Source organism: Suncus etruscus, chromosome 12, assembly GCF_024139225.1.
Source record: "Suncus etruscus isolate mSunEtr1 chromosome 12, mSunEtr1.pri.cur, whole genome shotgun sequence".
Classification (NCBI taxonomy): domain Eukaryota; kingdom Metazoa; phylum Chordata; class Mammalia; order Eulipotyphla; family Soricidae; genus Suncus; species Suncus etruscus.
Window position 1 is genome coordinate 90,839,327 of NC_064859.1, and position 16,736 is coordinate 90,856,062.

General features: G+C 56.7%; 1 protein-coding gene across 1 annotated transcript; it reads left to right on the forward strand.

Moving 5' to 3' along the window:
* Positions 1 to 342: 342 nt before the first annotated feature.
* GAREM2 (GRB2 associated regulator of MAPK1 subtype 2) lies at positions 343 to 16,504 on the forward strand. The gene is made up of 6 exons (XM_049784468.1): positions 343 to 454; positions 2,773 to 2,913; positions 9,819 to 9,949; positions 12,107 to 13,105; positions 13,851 to 14,020; positions 14,757 to 16,504. Exons 1-6 carry the CDS (start codon positions 343 to 345, stop codon positions 15,697 to 15,699), a joined length of 2,496 nt encoding a protein of 831 aa, XP_049640425.1. The 3' UTR covers positions 15,700 to 16,504.
* The last annotated feature ends 232 nt before the right edge of the window (positions 16,505 to 16,736 follow it).

The following is a 16,736-nucleotide window of genomic DNA, read 5'->3' on the forward strand; positions in this document are numbered from 1 at the left end:
TGTGTGTGTGTGTGTGTGTGTGTGTGTGTGTGTGTGTGTCCAGCCTGCTGGGGACCGCTTGCAGGGTGGTGGGTGAGTGGGTGAGATGTTGGATGGTTTGGAGAGGGTCCTCGGGTCTGTCACCAAGCCGGGCCGGGCCAGGGGCTGGGCGGGAGGTGGGGTGAGGCCTGGGGGTGTTGGGGGCGGAGTTGGGGAGAGGCTGGGGGCGGGGGCCTGCGCCCCGAGGGAGTCGGGCCACGTGATGCCCAGCCAGGCCCGGCGGCCGCGCGGGAGGAGGCGGCGGGGGCTGCGCGTAACGGGCCGTCGGGGCCCCGGGACGGCGGAATCGGGGCGCCCCATGCCATGGACAAGCTGGCGGCCGGGCTGGCCGGGCTGCGTTGGAGCCTGGGCGCCTTCCCGCTCGACCTCATCGTCAGCCGCTGCCGCCTGCCCACGCTCGCCTGCCTCGGCCCAGGTATTGGGGTGCGGGGAGGTGATGGAGGGGGGCCAGAGGGAGCTGGGGACGGGGGTGTCCTTGCAGGCAAGGTGCCAGGGAGGCCTTGAGGATGCAGCCCGGGTGCCCAGCGCGCATCGATTGCGCCTTGGGGTTTTTTTTCCTCCCACTCCCCTGGAGTGTTTGGGGTGCCGGGGTGGGAAATCTGGGCTCCCCAATTCAGCCAGCAGAGGATCTTGCTTCTCTTGGACTCCTGGACCGAAGAACCCCGGGACTCAGTGGCAGCAGCATTGAGTCTGCAGCGGGAATGCGCTCTGGGCAGCTCTGGCTGCAAACTTGGGGAGACCTTCGCGGCCGTCCCGTCTGTGCACCGGGTCCCCGGGGGTCCCCACCTGCGGGACCGCGCCCCCCTCGGCCTCTTTGTCTGGGTCCATCTCGCCTGGATCCCAACAATCCCCCACGCGTCCTGTCTTGCCCCCCACCCCGCTGCGCCCCTCTTTGGAACCAACCCTTCTTTTCGCCTCCGAAACTTGGGGGACCCCTAGGGACACCCCCCAGGGTCAGTCTGAGTCCAGGGAGCGGGCCCCCCAGTTCTCCTGACTCTCCCCCACTCCTGGGGGTTCTCCAGTGGGGAAGGCCGCTTGGAGAGAGGGGGCCCCTCTGCTGGGGGAAGGGCCGGAGCCGGGGCTGGCAGCCAGGCCTGGGGGTTTTGTGTGCGAGAAGAATAGGGGTTTGGCCCGGGTTGGGTTGGCTGGCACACTCGCTTCCCTGCATGCTAATGGGGGTCCTGCAGGCTGCTCCCCTGCGCGGGGCCCTGGAGCCCCTTCTTGCAGCCCCAGTGGGTCTGGGAGCATCCGAGGGAGGGAGTGTCCGGACCTGCCGGGGTGCAGGGCGCCCACGGTTTGGCTGGATGATCAGCCCAGATGGCCAGCGTGTGACCCACCCTTGGTGCCACGGCCTGGGGCTCACATCCCCGGCTGCGTGTCCTCTGGCACCTGTGCCAAAGCAGCTGTGCGCCCTAGTCCTGGAGCGCCCTGGAGACACCTTTAGGTCCTGAGCACCCCCTTATTGGCCCGTTATTGTCTCCCCACTGGCTTCTCTGAAGCTTAAGCAAGACTGCGGGGCCCCGGAGAGATAGCACAGTGGCGTTTGTCTTGCAAGCAGCCGATCCAGGACCCAAGGTGGTTGGTTCGAATCCCGGTGTCCCATAGGGTCCCCCGTGCCTGCCAGGAGCTATTTCTGAGCAGACAGCCAGGAGTAACCCCTGAGCACCGCCGGGTGTGGCCCCAAAACAAAACAAACAAACAAACAAACAAACAAACAAAAAAGCAAGACTGCGGAGCTCCTTGGGTGAGCCAGTGCGCAACTGGTGTGGCCCTTCTCAGCCTGCAGTGGGGGGACCGCGGGGTCCAATGTGTCTTTTTGGGGCGACAGTCCCTGTTCTTGTGGGCCTGGGGATTCATTGGCTTTGGATAGGGCAGTGCTGTTGGGGACCAGGACTTAAGCGCTGAGAATGACTCAGTGACACCCCCCACCCACCCACCCATAGGACCAGACTTTCCTCCAGCTCCTGGTACCCCCCACCCAGACCCACCCCCGAGTGCATAGACCTCGTAAAACCCCCATTTGGCTGAGAAGTGAAGTTTGCTGAGAGGCGGGGGGGAGGCGGGCAGCCTCTCCTACCCCCCACTTGGGCCACCAGCTGCAGCCTGGAGACGGGCCACCTCCCCTGCTCCCCTGGAAACTGTTGCCGGGCTGGAGCCTGGGGCGCAGACCTCTCCCTGAGCGCTGTCCTGAGCGGCTCCTCCTGCTGCCCCATCCCAGAACCGCTCTGTTTTCCAGAGTGAGCCCCTGATGTGGGCTTCAGAGGTCTCTGAGACTTTCTCCTTTCTTTGGGGATCCCCTAAAGGCAGGGGGTGCAGCCAGGAAGTGCCGCCTCCTCTGAGTGCTCTTGGCATCCTGTGTTGGGGAGGATGAATCCTGCACAGCCTAGTTGGGGATTGCAACCCTCAGACCCTGCTCTGCTGCCCTCCCTGTGCCCCCCTACATGGCCTGAGAGCCTGCGGGTGGAGGGATGTGGGGGACCAGGTCCCTTTCATTGGAGCCTCCAACTGGCAGAATTCTCTCTGTTCCTCCTCTGAGAAGCTCCTGTCCGCCCACAGCTCTCTGATGACCGGATACTGGGCCGTAATGGGGGGAGGGCGTTGAATCCCCGAGAAAGCCCCTGACTTGTCCCTCTGCCCCCCTGGGGCCTGTCCCAGGTACCCTACAGACTGGGTTCAGGACAGGTCACCCCTTGTCTCTGCCCTGCTGATGCAGCTCCTTCCCACTCGCCCCAGGGGAGTACGCGGAGGGAGTCAGCGAGCGCGACATCCTGCTCATCCATTCCTGTCGCCAGTGGACCACGGTGACAGCGCACACGCTGGAGGAGGGCCACTACGTCATTGGGCCCAAGATTGACATCCCCCTGCAGTACCCAGGTGTGCTGGCCCCGGATGACACAGGGGCTGGGCGGACACAAGGAGGGAGGGGAGGAAAGCAGGGGCTTCAGTGGGGGCAGGGAGGGAGTTGGGTCCAGTGGGCTACACCCAGCTTTGGGCCCCTGTGTGTATTGGTACCTGGTTTGCAAAGTTCTGATTTCCAGTTTTGTTCAAAATAGATTTTTAGGGGATAGGGATGTGGCTCCGTGATAAGGCCTAGGCCTCCCCTGTGTAAACCTGGGTGCAACATAAAAGGTTCACAGCAACACACACACACACACACACATTCAGCAAAGGAAGAAAGATTCACTTGGTTTTGTATTCATGATGCCAGGAAGGATCCCAGGGCCTCTCTCTCTCTCTCTCTCTCTCTCTCTCTCTCTCTCTCTCTCTCTCTCTCTCTCTCACACACACACACACACACACACACACACACACAGAACTAGCACTCAACAAACCACATCTTCACCTCCAAAAGAAAGATTTTGTTTATTATTTTGTTTTTTTTGGGGGGGTATGTGACTCCCAAGTAGTGCCCAGAGGTTACTCCTGATGACGCTTAGCTGCATTTAGGGAATTCTATGTGGTGTCCTGGATTCAAGCCAGGGTTCATCCCATGGCTGCATACCGGTTAGGGAGCTCCTTTTGTTTGTTTGGGGGCCTCATCCAGAGGTGCTCGGGGCTTACTCCTGGCTCTGTGCTCAGGGATCATTTCTAGCAGCTTGAGGGTCATATAGGGTACCAGGGATTAAACCTGGTCCATCCCTGTGCAAGGCCACTGTACAATTGCATAAGGTAGTTCTCTTAATTTCTGTAATAGCTCTGTGACTGCCAAACTATTTTATTTTCATTTTTTTATTATTTGGGGTGGAGGGGTTGGCCACACTCAGAGATGCTTAAGAGTTATTCTGCGGGGCCGGGCGGTGGTGCTGGAGGTAAGGTGCCTGCCTTACCTGCGCTAGCCTAGGAGACGGACCGCGGTTCGATCCCCCGGCGTCCCATATGGTCCCCCAAGCCAGGAGCGACTTCTGAGCGCATAGCCAGGAGTAACCCCTGAGCGTTACCGGGTGTGGCCCAAAAAAAACAAAACAAAACAAAAAAAAAAAAAAAAAAGAGTTATTCTGCATTCAGGAATTACTCCTAGTGGTACTTGGGGGAATCTTATGGGATACCCAGAATTGAATTTAGGTCAACCATGTGTGAGACAAATGCCCTACCACTGTATTATTACTTTATCCTCCAAAATATTTTATTTTATTTGTTTTAAATTGGAGAGGGAGCCAGAACAATAGTAGTGGGGGTCTTGACTTTCAAATAACTGACCTAGGTTCATCCCTGACATTCAATATAGTCCCCCCCACCGTCACACAGATTACATACTCTGTGGTTTTAGAGCACAGAGCTATGTTAAGTCCCGAACACCACCAGCTGTGGTCTAAAAACAAAACAAACAAAAACTGGAACAAACAAATTTATTAGGTGGAAGGGTCACAGCTAGCTATGCCCTATTCTTATTCCTATGCTCAGAGGTCACACCTCTGACCAAAAGGACCAGAGATCAGACCAGGGCCAGCCTCATGCAAAGCCACTGACTTACACCTTCTGTTCTCTCCAACTACCAAGGATTTTAAATCAATGAGAGGGTTGGAGAGCTAGTTCAGCAGATCGTCATGCTTGTCTTGCATGTTGCCAATTCTGGTTCCATCCCTGTGCTGCCTCCAACCAGCCCAAACAGAAGCACAGAGCTGAGCATAGAGTCAGGAGTAAGCCCTGAACACAGCCCTGTACAGCTCAAAAGTAAATAAATAAAACATATATACATATATTTTAAAATAATGATAAAACATGCCTGCCAACAGTGACACAGCAAACCTGGCCCTGATGGAGAGCTTCCCTGCTCCCCAAAAACCCTCCAGGAGAAGCCCGATTTGCATCTCAGCATCCCCAGAAACAAAGAGCGATGTTCAGCCTTTGTCCCGCTGCATCTGTTGCCTCTCACCCCCGTCCGGCTTGTGAAACTCATTGTCCTCAGAGAAGTGACACTTTAGACTTTTAAATAAGGTGGCGCTAATGAACTCCTCTGAGCTAGTCTCTAAGCTGTGCGAGGGCGGGACCAAAGACCATCTTTCCTCTCTTCCCCCACCCACCCAGGAAGGAAGCAGGGTTTAAGGACAGTGAATTGTCCCGAATCACAGGCCAAAACGGGGACTCTTTTTCTTGTTTTTTTTTTTTTTGGTCACACCCGGCAGCACTCAGGGGTTCCTCCTGGCTCTATATTCAGAAATCGCCCCTGGCAGGCTCAGGGGACCATAAGGGATGCCGGAATTCAAACCACCATCCTTCTGCATGCAAGGCAAACACCTTGCCTCCATGCTATCTCTCTGGCCCCAGAATGAGGACTCTTTTTTTTTTTTTTTTTTTGTGGTTTTTGGGTCACACCCGGCAGTGCTCAGGGGTTATTCCTGGCTCCAGGCTCAGAAATTGCTCCTGGCAGGCACGGGGGACTATATGGGGCGCCGGGATTCGAACCGATGACCTCCTGCATGAAAGGCAAACGCCTTACCTCCGTGCTATCTCTCTGGCCCCCAAAATGAGGACTCTTAAGACTTGCCTGTTGTGGGGCCGGAGAGATAGCATGGAGGTAAGGTGTTTGCCTTTCATGCAGAAGGTCATCGGTTCGAATCCCGGCGTCCCATATGGTCCCCTGTGCCTGCCAGGAGCAATTTCTGAGCATGGAGCCAGGAGTAACCCCTGAGCACTGCCGGGTGTGACCCAAAAACCACAAAAAAAAAAAAAAAAAAAAAAAAAAGACTTGCCTGTTGTGCTTATGGGGAGTCCCCAGACTTCTGTGTAGCATGAGTGCTGCACCCCAAAACTGGGCCAGGCTCCTTCCGAGCTGGCACACACTCCGGGCTATCTGATCATTCCTTTTCGTTTTTTTTTTATTCTGCCCTTGGGGGGGCCACACCCTGCAGGGCCAGCTGAGCTAGGATTGAATTCCATGGGGGTCTCCAGGCTAGCCTTTCCCCCCAGGGAAAAATTATGAAATCTGGAAAATGGGGCGGAGAGATAGCATGAGGTAGGGCGTTTGCCTTCCATGCACAAGGACAGTGGTTCTAATCCCAGCATATGGTCTCCCAAACCTGCTAGAGCGATTTCTGACCGTAAAACCAGGAGTAAACCCTGAGCGCTGCAGGATGTGACCCCAAAACCAATAAAAAAAAAATGAAGAAGGGTCCGGAGCGATAGCTCAGCGGCGTTTGCCTTGCAAGCAGCCGATCCAGTACCAAAGGTGGTTGGTTCGAATCCCGGTATCCCATATGGTCCCCCGTGCCTGCCAGGAGCTATTTCTGAGCAGACAGCCAGGAGTAACCCCTGAGCAATGCCAGGTGTGACCCAAAAACCAAAAAAAAAAAAAAAAAAAAAAAAAAAAAAGAAGAAGAAGAAGAAAAGATTTATCTGGAAGAAAGGGGTTGGGGGCAGCAGCCTGTTCTGTGTGTTCTCCAAAGTCTGGGAATCCAGGTGTGACTTAAGGGGTACAGAGTACGGTACTGGAGAGGCAGTGTCACTGCTCATTGCAGGGCCATCCCCCCACCCGCAGTACTGCTCGTTGTGGCCCTATATCTATCTCCAGGTATTGGGGGCTCATTGCCTCTGAGTCTTCCAGGGTGCTGAGAGGAATGGATGGTACTGTCATTTTCTTGTAAGTTACCCCCACCCTAGCCGGTGGTCGGGGTGACAGCTGGCCTGCAGGGGTGTCACACCCCAGTTCTGCCTAAGGAGGTACTGGCAGACTAGGAGGGGAGGAAGAAGAAGGGGAAGGGCCCCCTATCCTAATGAATGAATAATGATGCTGGGGACCGCAGGGACAAGGAAGGGGAAGGAGGAGGGCAGCGGGAGTGGGCAGAGGCATTGGGGGGTGTCCAGCCTCATCTCTTCCCCAAGGGGAGCTTGACCAGGACCCCTGCAGAACACATGAGAGACCGGGAGTGTGGTCCCCTTAGACTCTGAATCGGCTGCCCAAGGAGCACAATTGGGGAGGCTAGGGATGAAGCACCCCCCCCAGGCTGCATCTTGAAGGGAGGAAGCTTCCTGGGCCGCGCCCCTCTCCCAGGGGTCCCCCTTTATTCTAGGCGGCCGTGACCCGGCTGAGGCCCAAGGGGCGGTGCCGGCTGTCATGGTTACATCGATCTCCGGCCACATCCTCCCTCCCGCCAGCCCAGACCCGCTCCGGTGCTCCCTATGGGGCCAGCTGCCATTCGCTGCTCGCCGCCTGGCTGCTGCGTGAGGCAGGGGGATGTGGGGGAGCAGAAGGGGCGTCTCTCTGCCCAGTGGAAGCTGTGCTGTCCTTTGCTTCCTGTACCCCCAGACCTGCTCCAGAGTGGTGGCCTGTTAGGATGAAGTCCCCCTTTCTCGGACCAGTCTCTTTCTGCATGGGAAGGCACTCAGTCTGTATTTCTGGTCTGCTTTGGGGGCTCCAGGAGCCCTGTGTGTTAAGTATGCGGGTTCAGAGGTTGTCCTGATGCCCGAGATCCTCTCCTGGTCCCTCTCCTGTCCTGCTTTTCCCGTCCTTCCCACAGCCCAAGCTTCCATGGGGGCTGGCCTCGGCTAAACTCCATCAGGGCTTGGGTCCTGCACCCCCATATTCCCATATTTTCCTGTTTTGGGTGCCCCCAAATAGTGGCAGCTTCAGTCTCTCAACATCCCACCCTCTGGTCCTTCTACTACAATCTCTTTTTTTGTTTTTGTTTTTGTTTTTTTTTTGGGCCACACCTGTTTGATGCTCAGGGGTTACTCCTGGCTACGCGCTCAGAAATTGCCCCTGGCTTGGGGGACCATATGGGACGCTGGGGGATCGAACCGAGGTCCTTCCTTGGCTAGCGCTTGCAAGGCAGATACCTTACCTCTAGCGCCACCTCCCCGGCCCCTCTACTACAATCTCAAAGCAGTATCTTTGTAAAGTTTTGCAATGCTCTTGATTTTTTCTCGTTTTAAAGCACATGCTGGGGGCCAGAGGGACAGTAAGGGGGGGGAGGTGCATGCTTGCTGCTGACCGTGGTTTGATCCCAGCACTACACCGTCCCCTGAGCACTGCCAGGAGCTGTCCTTGAGCACAGACTCACTGCTAGGAGGAGTCCCCAAGCACAGAACAGGAGTGGCCCACCCCAACTTCCCTTTCAAAGTGCTTATAACTTGCCCTGTGTTGGCATCTTAGGGAACAGAAATGAAATCCTAGCATCAGTCTGGTACCCAGGCCTTTGCTAACCCCAGTCTCTCAGTTTTACCCTGGACCACAAGGAATATATTCCTTCTGGAAAACTCTTCAGTAATTTTGTTTTGGGCCACACCTAGTAGTGCTCCTTATTCTGTGCTCCCAATAGTGCTTGGGGGGCTATGCTGGGGAATCACATGTGTGGAGAGGGGATTATCTGGGGGTCTCCCTTATGCAAAACTTGGAGCGATAGTACAGCAGAGAGGGCACCTTCCTTGCAAATGACTAACCTGGTTTCCATCCCCGACATCACATTCGGTCTCCTGAGTCCCGCCAGGAATGATCCCTGAGTGTAGAGCCAGGAGTAACGCCTAAACATTGCCAGGTGTGGCCCCCAAACAAAGAAAATATTGAGTTTATCTCTTGGAACTCGCTCTTGTCACTCTCACTGCTCCCCTCTGAGTGCCAGAGCTCAGCTCTGTCATGAAGCTGTCACCTCTTCTATCCCTGGCTGCTCTATGCACAGTGCATGTAGCTCTTATTCTGACCTCTTATTCTGCACCTTCTGCCAGGCAATCTCCTGTTTGTCTTCCCCAGAAGTGGCTCCAGCCCTCTTGTCCTCTCTTGGCCCTCACCTGCTCCAGAAGCTTCCATCTGTCTCCTGCAGGTGCTCACCTGGTGGCCACCTGCTAGCACTGTGTCATTGTCCTCTGAAACTTGGGTGGGGCCTGCTCGGAACCCACCATGCCCCAGTCCTCATGGGGGGTGCTGGTCTTCTTCGAAGGGGAAGGCTCTGCCCACTGGATATTAGACCCCTGGTCTAGATGGTGGTGGGGATCTGGGAGGGTCTGGAAAGTGACCCAGGACAGACCCCACAGATATGGGCCTGAGTGGCTGTCTCGGGCCTCCAGGGCCTGTGCCAAGGGTGCTTCCCCTGACAGGCCGACCCATTGCTCTTCACCCTTCCTTAATCTGAGCCTCCAGAGGATGGAGTTAGGTCTTGCCCTGAGATAGAGTCGAAGTCTCCCAGGCCGCACCGATGCTTGGTAAAGACCAGCTCTGTGTCTGAGTGTTTGGGGAACACTTTACACTTGGATGTCTCTGGGTGGGCAGTTTCTTGCCTCATCACATGCCCCCAAGAATCTTTACAGGGGATTTTCCGGGGCCAGAGAGATAACATGGAGGTAAGGCGTTTGCTTTTCATGCAGAAGGTCCGTGGTTCGAATCCCGACATCCCATATGGTTCCCCGTGCCTACCAGGAGTGATTTCTGAGCATAGAGCCAGGAGTAATCCCTGAGCACTGCCAGGTGTGACCCAAAAACCAAAAAAAAAATCTTTACAGGGGAATCACATACCAGGGATCTCTGTGTAGGGCTGTGGGATCTTCAAGCTTCCATCCTATGCTGGCTCAGACCTGCCCTTTGGTCCCCCCTGCTCCAGAGAAGTTGACTGAGATGAAGAGAGCGAGGAGGGAACACCTAGGTCGAAGAGATAGTGCAGTGGGTAGGACGTTTGTTTTTGCATGTGGTTGACCTGGGTTTGATCCCCAGCACTACACAGGGTCCTCTAAACACAGAGCCAAGAGTAAACCCTGATCACTGCCAGGTATGGCCCCCCCCAAAAGAAGGGGAACCCATGAAGGCTTTTGGGAGGCAGCCCAGCTCCCAGCAGCTTGTGTTCCTTCCCATGCAGGGAAGTTCAAGTTGCTGGAGCAGGCCCGTGATGTGCGGGAGCCAGTGCGGTACTTCAGCAGCGTCGAAGAGGTGGCCAGTGTCTTCCCTGACCGCATCTTTGTCATGGAGGCCATCACGTTCAGCGTCAAGGTCAGTTGGCCCACCTCCACTGCCCTGGTGGGTGGATTGCCTTTGGGTTTTGTCTCAGAGGCAAAAGGCAGAATGTGGTTTCTGGCCAGCCAGGGCACATCAGGGCTCAGGGCCCTTGAGATGGGGGAACTTCCTGCAGGAGGTGGAAGGGCAGGAGTGTATGTGTGTGTATGTGGAATGGTTAGGCACAAATAGTCCCCACTTGTATTCAGATGGTTCTTCTTTTTTTGTTTTTGTTTTTTTGGGGGGGGCATACCTGGAAACTCTCAGGGGAGACTCTGGCCTCCCAGATTTCCGTCCTCAGAAATCACTCTACTGGAAGGATTTGAGGGTCCAAGTGAGATGCTGGGGATTGACCTTGGGATGGCTGCATCAAAGACAGGCACTAAGCCCTTCCCCTTTATAAATGTGCTTCTTTTCCCAATCGCCTTACTGAGTGGGTAGAACTTTTTCTGGTGTGTGTGTGTGTGTGTGTGTGTGTGTGTGTGTGTGTGTGTGTGTGTGTGGCCACACCCAATAGTGCTGAAGTGGGGGTGACTCCTGGCTCTATACCCTCCTGCTGGTGATTGGGGATCTCGGAGAATAAACCCAGCTCCTCAGCATGCAAAATATTCATTCGGCCAGTGTGGTCTCCAACCTGGGTTAGAATGTGATTATCATTCCACCCCCGGTGGTACTCAGCAGTGGGCGACTCGTGGCACTGTTTTTTGGGGTCTACTCCTGGTGATACAGATCCCCAGCATGCAAAAAATGGACTCAGTCCCAAGAAAACGACCATTTATTTATTTACTTATTTATTTTCTTTTAAAGTCCTTTTTATTTAATGGTAATTTGCATTCAATAAATTTAGCCCTAAAGCTGACAAAGGTGAAGACCCAATATTATAGACATGCAGAATGGTCCACACTCCCAACTTCCCTTCCCCTCTTCATTCCTTAGGAAACTATCAGTGTCTCTCCCCTTTTCTTCCAGTTTTGGACCACAGCGAATTATACTCAGGGGCCATCTGTGGTGCCAGGGATTGAGCCTGGGTTGACTTCATGTAAGGCACATTCCTTACTGGCCCAGAATCCATTCCTCTTATGTTTTGGGTCAACTTAAATACAGCACTTAGTTACTTGGTGGCAACTTAACTCATCTGCTGGACTACTGTGAACACTCCAGGGTGGACATGGGGCTCCTTACCCCTAAACCCAAGTCTTTTCTGGCAGGCTCGGGAACCATATAGGATGCTGGGATTTGAACTAACGTCCTTGTGCATGCAAGGCATGCATCTCTCTAGCATCCATGCTGTCTCTCCAGCCCAGTGCAGAGTATTTTAACTCAACCAGTGGCATGTTCTATCTATCTATCTATCTATCTATCTATCTATCTATCTATCTATCTATCTATCTATCTATCTATCTATCTATCTATCTATCATCTATCTATCTACTATTGGTCAGCGGCATGTACTTTCTATCTGTCTATCATCTATCTATCTGTCTATCTCATCTATCCTATCTATCTATCATCTATTTATCTGTTGTATCTATATGTCTATTTATTTATTTGTCTATCTACCTATCTATCTATGTCTCTTTATCATCTATCAATCATCTCATCTATCTATCATCTATCTGTCTACCTATCTAGATCTCTATCATCTATCAATCATCTCATCTATCTATTATCTATCATCTATCTATTATCTATCATCTATCTATCTTTCTATTATCTATCTATCACCTATCTAATCTTCAGCCTATGGTCGCAGTCTGTCCATCTGTCTGTCTATATGATCACAGCCTGTCTATCTGCCTATCTATCTATCATCTATCTGTCTGTCTGTCTGTCTATCTATCTATCTATCTATCTATCTATCTATCTATCTATCTATCTATCTATCATCTATCTATCTATCTATCTATCTATCTATCTATCTATCAATCATCTATGTATCTATGTATGTATCTAACCTACCTACCTACCCACTCACTCACCTACCCGCCCGCCCGCCTGCCTGTCAGTCTGTCTGTCTATCTATCTAATCTTCAGTCTGTTGCCTCTGGCCTGATCGCAGTCCTGGAGAGGGGGCCCAAGGGTGCCAAGGCCCTTCCCGGCACCCGCCCCCACCCCAGCTAAGGCCGGTTTCGCGGGTGTTCCTGGGCCCCGCAGGTGGTGTCGGGCGAGTTCAGCGAGGACAGCGAGGTGTACAACTTCACGCTGCACGCGGGCGACGAGCTGACGCTCATGGGCCAGGCGGAGATCCTGTGCGCCAAGAGCCCCAAGGAGCGCTCGCGCTTCACCACGCTGCTGCGCAAACTGGGCCGCGCGGGCGCGCTGGCGGCGGGCGTGGGGGGCGGCCCAGGGGCCCCGGGGTCCGCGGGGGGCGGCGGGGGCGCGCGGCCCCTCAAGGGCAAGATGCCCTGCCTCATCTGCATGAACCACCGCACCAACGAGAGCCTCAGCCTGCCCTTCCAGTGCCAGGGCCGCTTCAGCACGCGCAGCCCATCGGAGCTGCAGATGCAGGAGGGCGAGCACACGGTGCGGGCCATCATCGAGCGCGTGCGGCTGCCCGTGAACGTGCTGGTGCCCAGCCGGCCGCCGCGCAACCCCTACGACCTGCACCCGGTGCGGGAGGGCCACCGCTACAAGCTGGTGAGCATCATCTCCAAGACCGTGGTGCTGGGGCTGGCCCTGCGCCGCGAGGGCCCCGCGCCCCTGCACTTCCTGCTGCTCCCCGACACCCCGCGCTTCGCGCTGCCCCAGGGCCTGCTGGCCGGGGACCCCCGCGTCGAGCGCCTGGTGCGGGACAGCGCCTCGTACTGCCGCGAGCGCTTCGACCCCGACGAGTACTCCACCGCCGTGCGGGAGGCGCCCCCCGAGCTGGCCGACGACGGGGCCAGCCCCCGCCGCGCGCGCCTCTGCTTGCCCGCGCCCCCGGCCCCGGCCCCCCGTGCGCCCCCGACCCCTGCTGACCAGGACTACGCGAGTCCCGAGCCCGCCGCCGCCGCCTCCGAGATCCCCTACGAGGAGCTGTGGGCGCAGCAGGTGGCCCCCGACGCTCCCCGGACCCTGCCCGGGCCCGATCTCATCTCCTTCGGGGCCACCGGGCCTCCCCCGCGCCTGGAGCCCGCTGCCGAGGCGCCTCCCGTGCCCCCCAAGTCCGAGGCGGTGAGTGAGTGGAGCTTGGAAGTTGGAGGCGGTTGGGTGGAGAAAAGCGGGGAGACCCCACCCAAGTCTGGGTCTTCCAGTGGCAGAATGTGAGTTCTGTCTGTGCCCCCCCCCAGGTGCCTCTAGAGGGGATGATGAGGCTCTTTCGCAGGAGCATTTGGAACTGGGCGTTGGGGGAGTCTCAGAGTTTGCGAGAGCATCTCCAGGAATGCCCGGAATGAATGCGCATTCTTTCAGCCAGGGTCACTCACTCACACACTCACTCACTCACTCACTCACTCACTCACTCACTCACTCACTCACTCACTCACTCACTCGGGGTCTAAGTCCAGAATTTCCAGATGCCAGGGGCCAGAGCAGTGGCGCAAGGCATAAGGCGCCCCAAATGGACCCCCCGAGCCTGCCAGGAGCGATATCTGAGCGCATAGCCAGGAGTAATCCCTGAGCGCCACCGGGTGTGGCCCCAAAACAAAAACAAAAACGGATTTGCCAGATACCCCTTCTCTTTCCTATCTGGGGAGACCCCCACCCCAAGCCGACCCTCCCCGAACCCTTTGGCTATGGCTCACCTAAAGGGTGTACTTCCCAGGCTGCAGGAGAATGGAGTCCCTGAGGGAAGAGCTGGAGAGTGGGGTGTGAGGCAGCGGCCAGAGAGCAGGTGGGATGACGAAGTCCAAGGGTACAAGTACCTCTTGACACTGCCCTGCTGGCTGCCAGGAGGAGTCACTTTGGGTCCCTGTTGCAGGTGAAAGAAGAGTGCCGCCTGCTCAACGCCCCGCCCGTGCCCCCACGGGGTGGCAATGGCTGTAGCTGGCTGTCCAGCAGCCCCCCGGTACCCCCACGCTTCCCCAAGCTGCAGCCTGTCCACTCCCCCAGCTCCAGCCTCTCTTACTACTGTTCCGGCCTCCAAGATGGGTGAGTGAGCAGTGGGGGGCTCCTGGCTGGCATGGGGAGGTGGGGCAGGGCAGCCTGGGTGGAAGGAGAGGTCGGGGCACTGCCCTTGCTGGCTGGGCCCAGCCTGGCATCCAGTGCCCTCTGCTGCCACCTTCTGCCCCAGCCTGCTTCTCTAAGTGTGGCCTCATGAGGGGACTCAACTGCAGGGATGGGCTGGAGTGGGTGAGATGGTTCAGTAGCTAAAGTGCTTGCCTTGCAAGCAGCTGACCTGGGGGTCATCTCCAGAACCCCCAAATGACCGACCCTGCATCAGCACCACGAGTGATCCCTGAGCACCACTGGGTGTGGCTCTCCAAACAAACAAAATGGGGGATCAAAGGCCTCTCAAGCAATGCCCAGAGGGTCTAGGGGCCACTGCAGGTGATACAAGGCCGACCGGGGTTTGTGGGTCAGCCCTTGAGCCCACCAGTGGGGTCTGCTTATGTGCAGCATCTCTGAGAACCACGGACCCCATGGGCACCATTGTGTCAACAGTGTGGCCTGGAGCCTATGAACCTGACCTCTCATGCTTAGGGGACTCTGTTGAACTGCTTCGTTCCTGGGGTGGAGGAGATGTGGGAAGAAATGGGGGTCCCAGGGACTGCCCTGTCCCGGAGGCGGCTGCACTGGTCAGTGTGGTTCTGGTTCATTCTGGCTTTCCTATGAGCTGCTTGCGGCTTTTCCAGCTCGCCCCCCTCACCCACCTGTCTACCCACAGGGTTGGCTCCCGCAGTGGCAGTGGCTCGCCCTCGCCTGATGCCTACTCCCTCTACTGCTATCCATGCTCCTGGGGAGACTGCAAGGCGGGGGAGTCATCCAGTCGCCAGGGGCCCGGGGCCTTTCCGTCCACCACGCAACCCAGCCAGGTGGCCAGAGCCCTTGCGGAGCCCCTGAGCGGCCGACCTGCCTCACTCTTGGGGGCCGACACCCCTGCCAAGGCCTACCACAGCTGCCCGCCTCTCTTCAAGTCCTCGCACCCCCAGAAACGCTTTGCTCCATTTGGTGGGCTCAACCCCTTTTCTGGGCCTGCTGCTACCTCAGGAACCCCGGCTACCTCCAATGCTGCATATTCCCCAGGCCCAGGCTCCCCAGGCCAGGCCTACAGCACGGCTCCCGCCTCCTCCTGCCCCACCTCATCCTCTTCTTCCTCCGAGTGGCAGGAGCCGGTCCTGGAGCCCTTTGATCCCTTTGAGTTGGGGCAGGGCTCTTCTTCGGAGCCCGAATTGCTTCGCTGCCAAGAGCCCAGGGCTGTGGGGGCTCCTGGGCCTGGACCCCGCCTCTCACCCCTTGGACCTCCCAAGGTCTTTGAACCTGCTTCCTTGTCACCAGCGGCAGCCCTGCAGGGGTCGGAACCTGGGGCTGGCCCCAGAGTCCTCCTTCCACCAACGCGCCTGGAAGGGCCTCCTGCCAGTCCCCGGGAAGGGGCAGCGTCCTGGCAGCCACCCGCAGACCTGTCTGCGCTGTCCCTGGAGGAGGTGTCACGAAGCCTGCGCTTCATCGGGCTCTCGGAGGACGTGGTCACCTTCTTCGCCCGGGAACGCATCGATGGCAGCATCTTTGTGCAGCTCAGCGAGGACATCCTGGCAGACGACTTCCACCTCACCAAGCTTCAGGTCAAGAAGATCATGCAGTTCATCAAAGGCTGGCGCCCCAAGATCTGAGGCATTCCTGGCAGCCACACTGCTAGCATGAGACCCAGCCAGACCCAGCTCTGCTCCCCCGAAGTTCAAATGGGAGGTGATGTCAGAACTAAGGCTGCCAGGAGCTGTGGGGGACGCTGGGGTTGGAGGCCCACTGGGGCTAGGAGGGGCTTGTCTGAGGTAGGCAGGATCAGAGGAGGCAATATTGCTTGTGTCTGGGGCCTGATGATGCCTTTACACTTTCTGTAGAAGGGACACCCACTTCCTTACATTATGTACCTCTCAAGTTGAAGTCCAGCTGGGAGCAGAGGGAGGATGGTTGGGACATAAGCACAGGTTCTCCAAGTGCCTGTCTGGCAGGTGGGAAGCCATGGCCACCCTGGTGCGGGCAGCCTGTGCTCTGCTCTGTCTGCACTGTGAGGGACACAGAGCACCGGCCTATGACCCTGGGGCCCCAACTTGCCTTGCATGGAGTCTCTGTCCCAGCCCGGTGAACATGCTGTGAACCTGTGGTGCCCTTGACTCATTTCAGGTCCCTGGCATAGGGTGGGTGGGCAGCAGCTCACTCCTGCACAGGTCACCACGGTGAACGGGTTCTGGCCTCATGAGCTGCTTGGCTCCCACCTAGAACTACTCGTCAGGCCCAGGGCTTGGCCTTCCAGGGCCTATCTCAGTATTTATTTCCTTCAATCCTCTCCTGGGTGCCACCACACTGGTGCTGGGGCCCAGGGAGGCAGCACGGCTGTGCAAAGGGGCCTGAAGGTTCTTCCTTGCTGACTGCTGGTGAATCCTCAAGGGACGGTGAAATAAAGAGTGCTGGGAAACAGTGCGTGTGCAATTCTGGGCTGTGGTTGGCCTCCTGGGTCCCCCTGGGTGTCAGACCCCAATGTGGGCCTCAGTACTCGTTTACTCAGACCACCTGCTGCCTTGAGGCCTTGTGCTGAGGCCTCCTCTAGCAGATGACTTAGGATCACTTGCAAACCCAACTCCGAGGATTTGGTTTGAGTCTGGCTTCCCTGCCACCATCTGTCGGTGCTCAGTGCCCACCGAGTTCCCTT

Bases quoted from the DNA above. Each gene is read 5' to 3' on its own strand.
- GAREM2 (XM_049784468.1), top strand. From the start codon at position 343: ATGGACAAGCTGGCGGCCGGGCTGGCCGGGCTGCGTTGGAGCCTGGGC. The intron at 455-2,772 runs GTATTGGGGTGC...CACTCGCCCCAG, and splicing joins GCTCGCCTGCCTCGGCCCAG to GGGAGTACGCGGAGGGAGTC. The intron at 2,914-9,818 runs GTGTGCTGGCCC...CTTCCCATGCAG, and splicing joins CATCCCCCTGCAGTACCCAG to GGAAGTTCAAGTTGCTGGAG.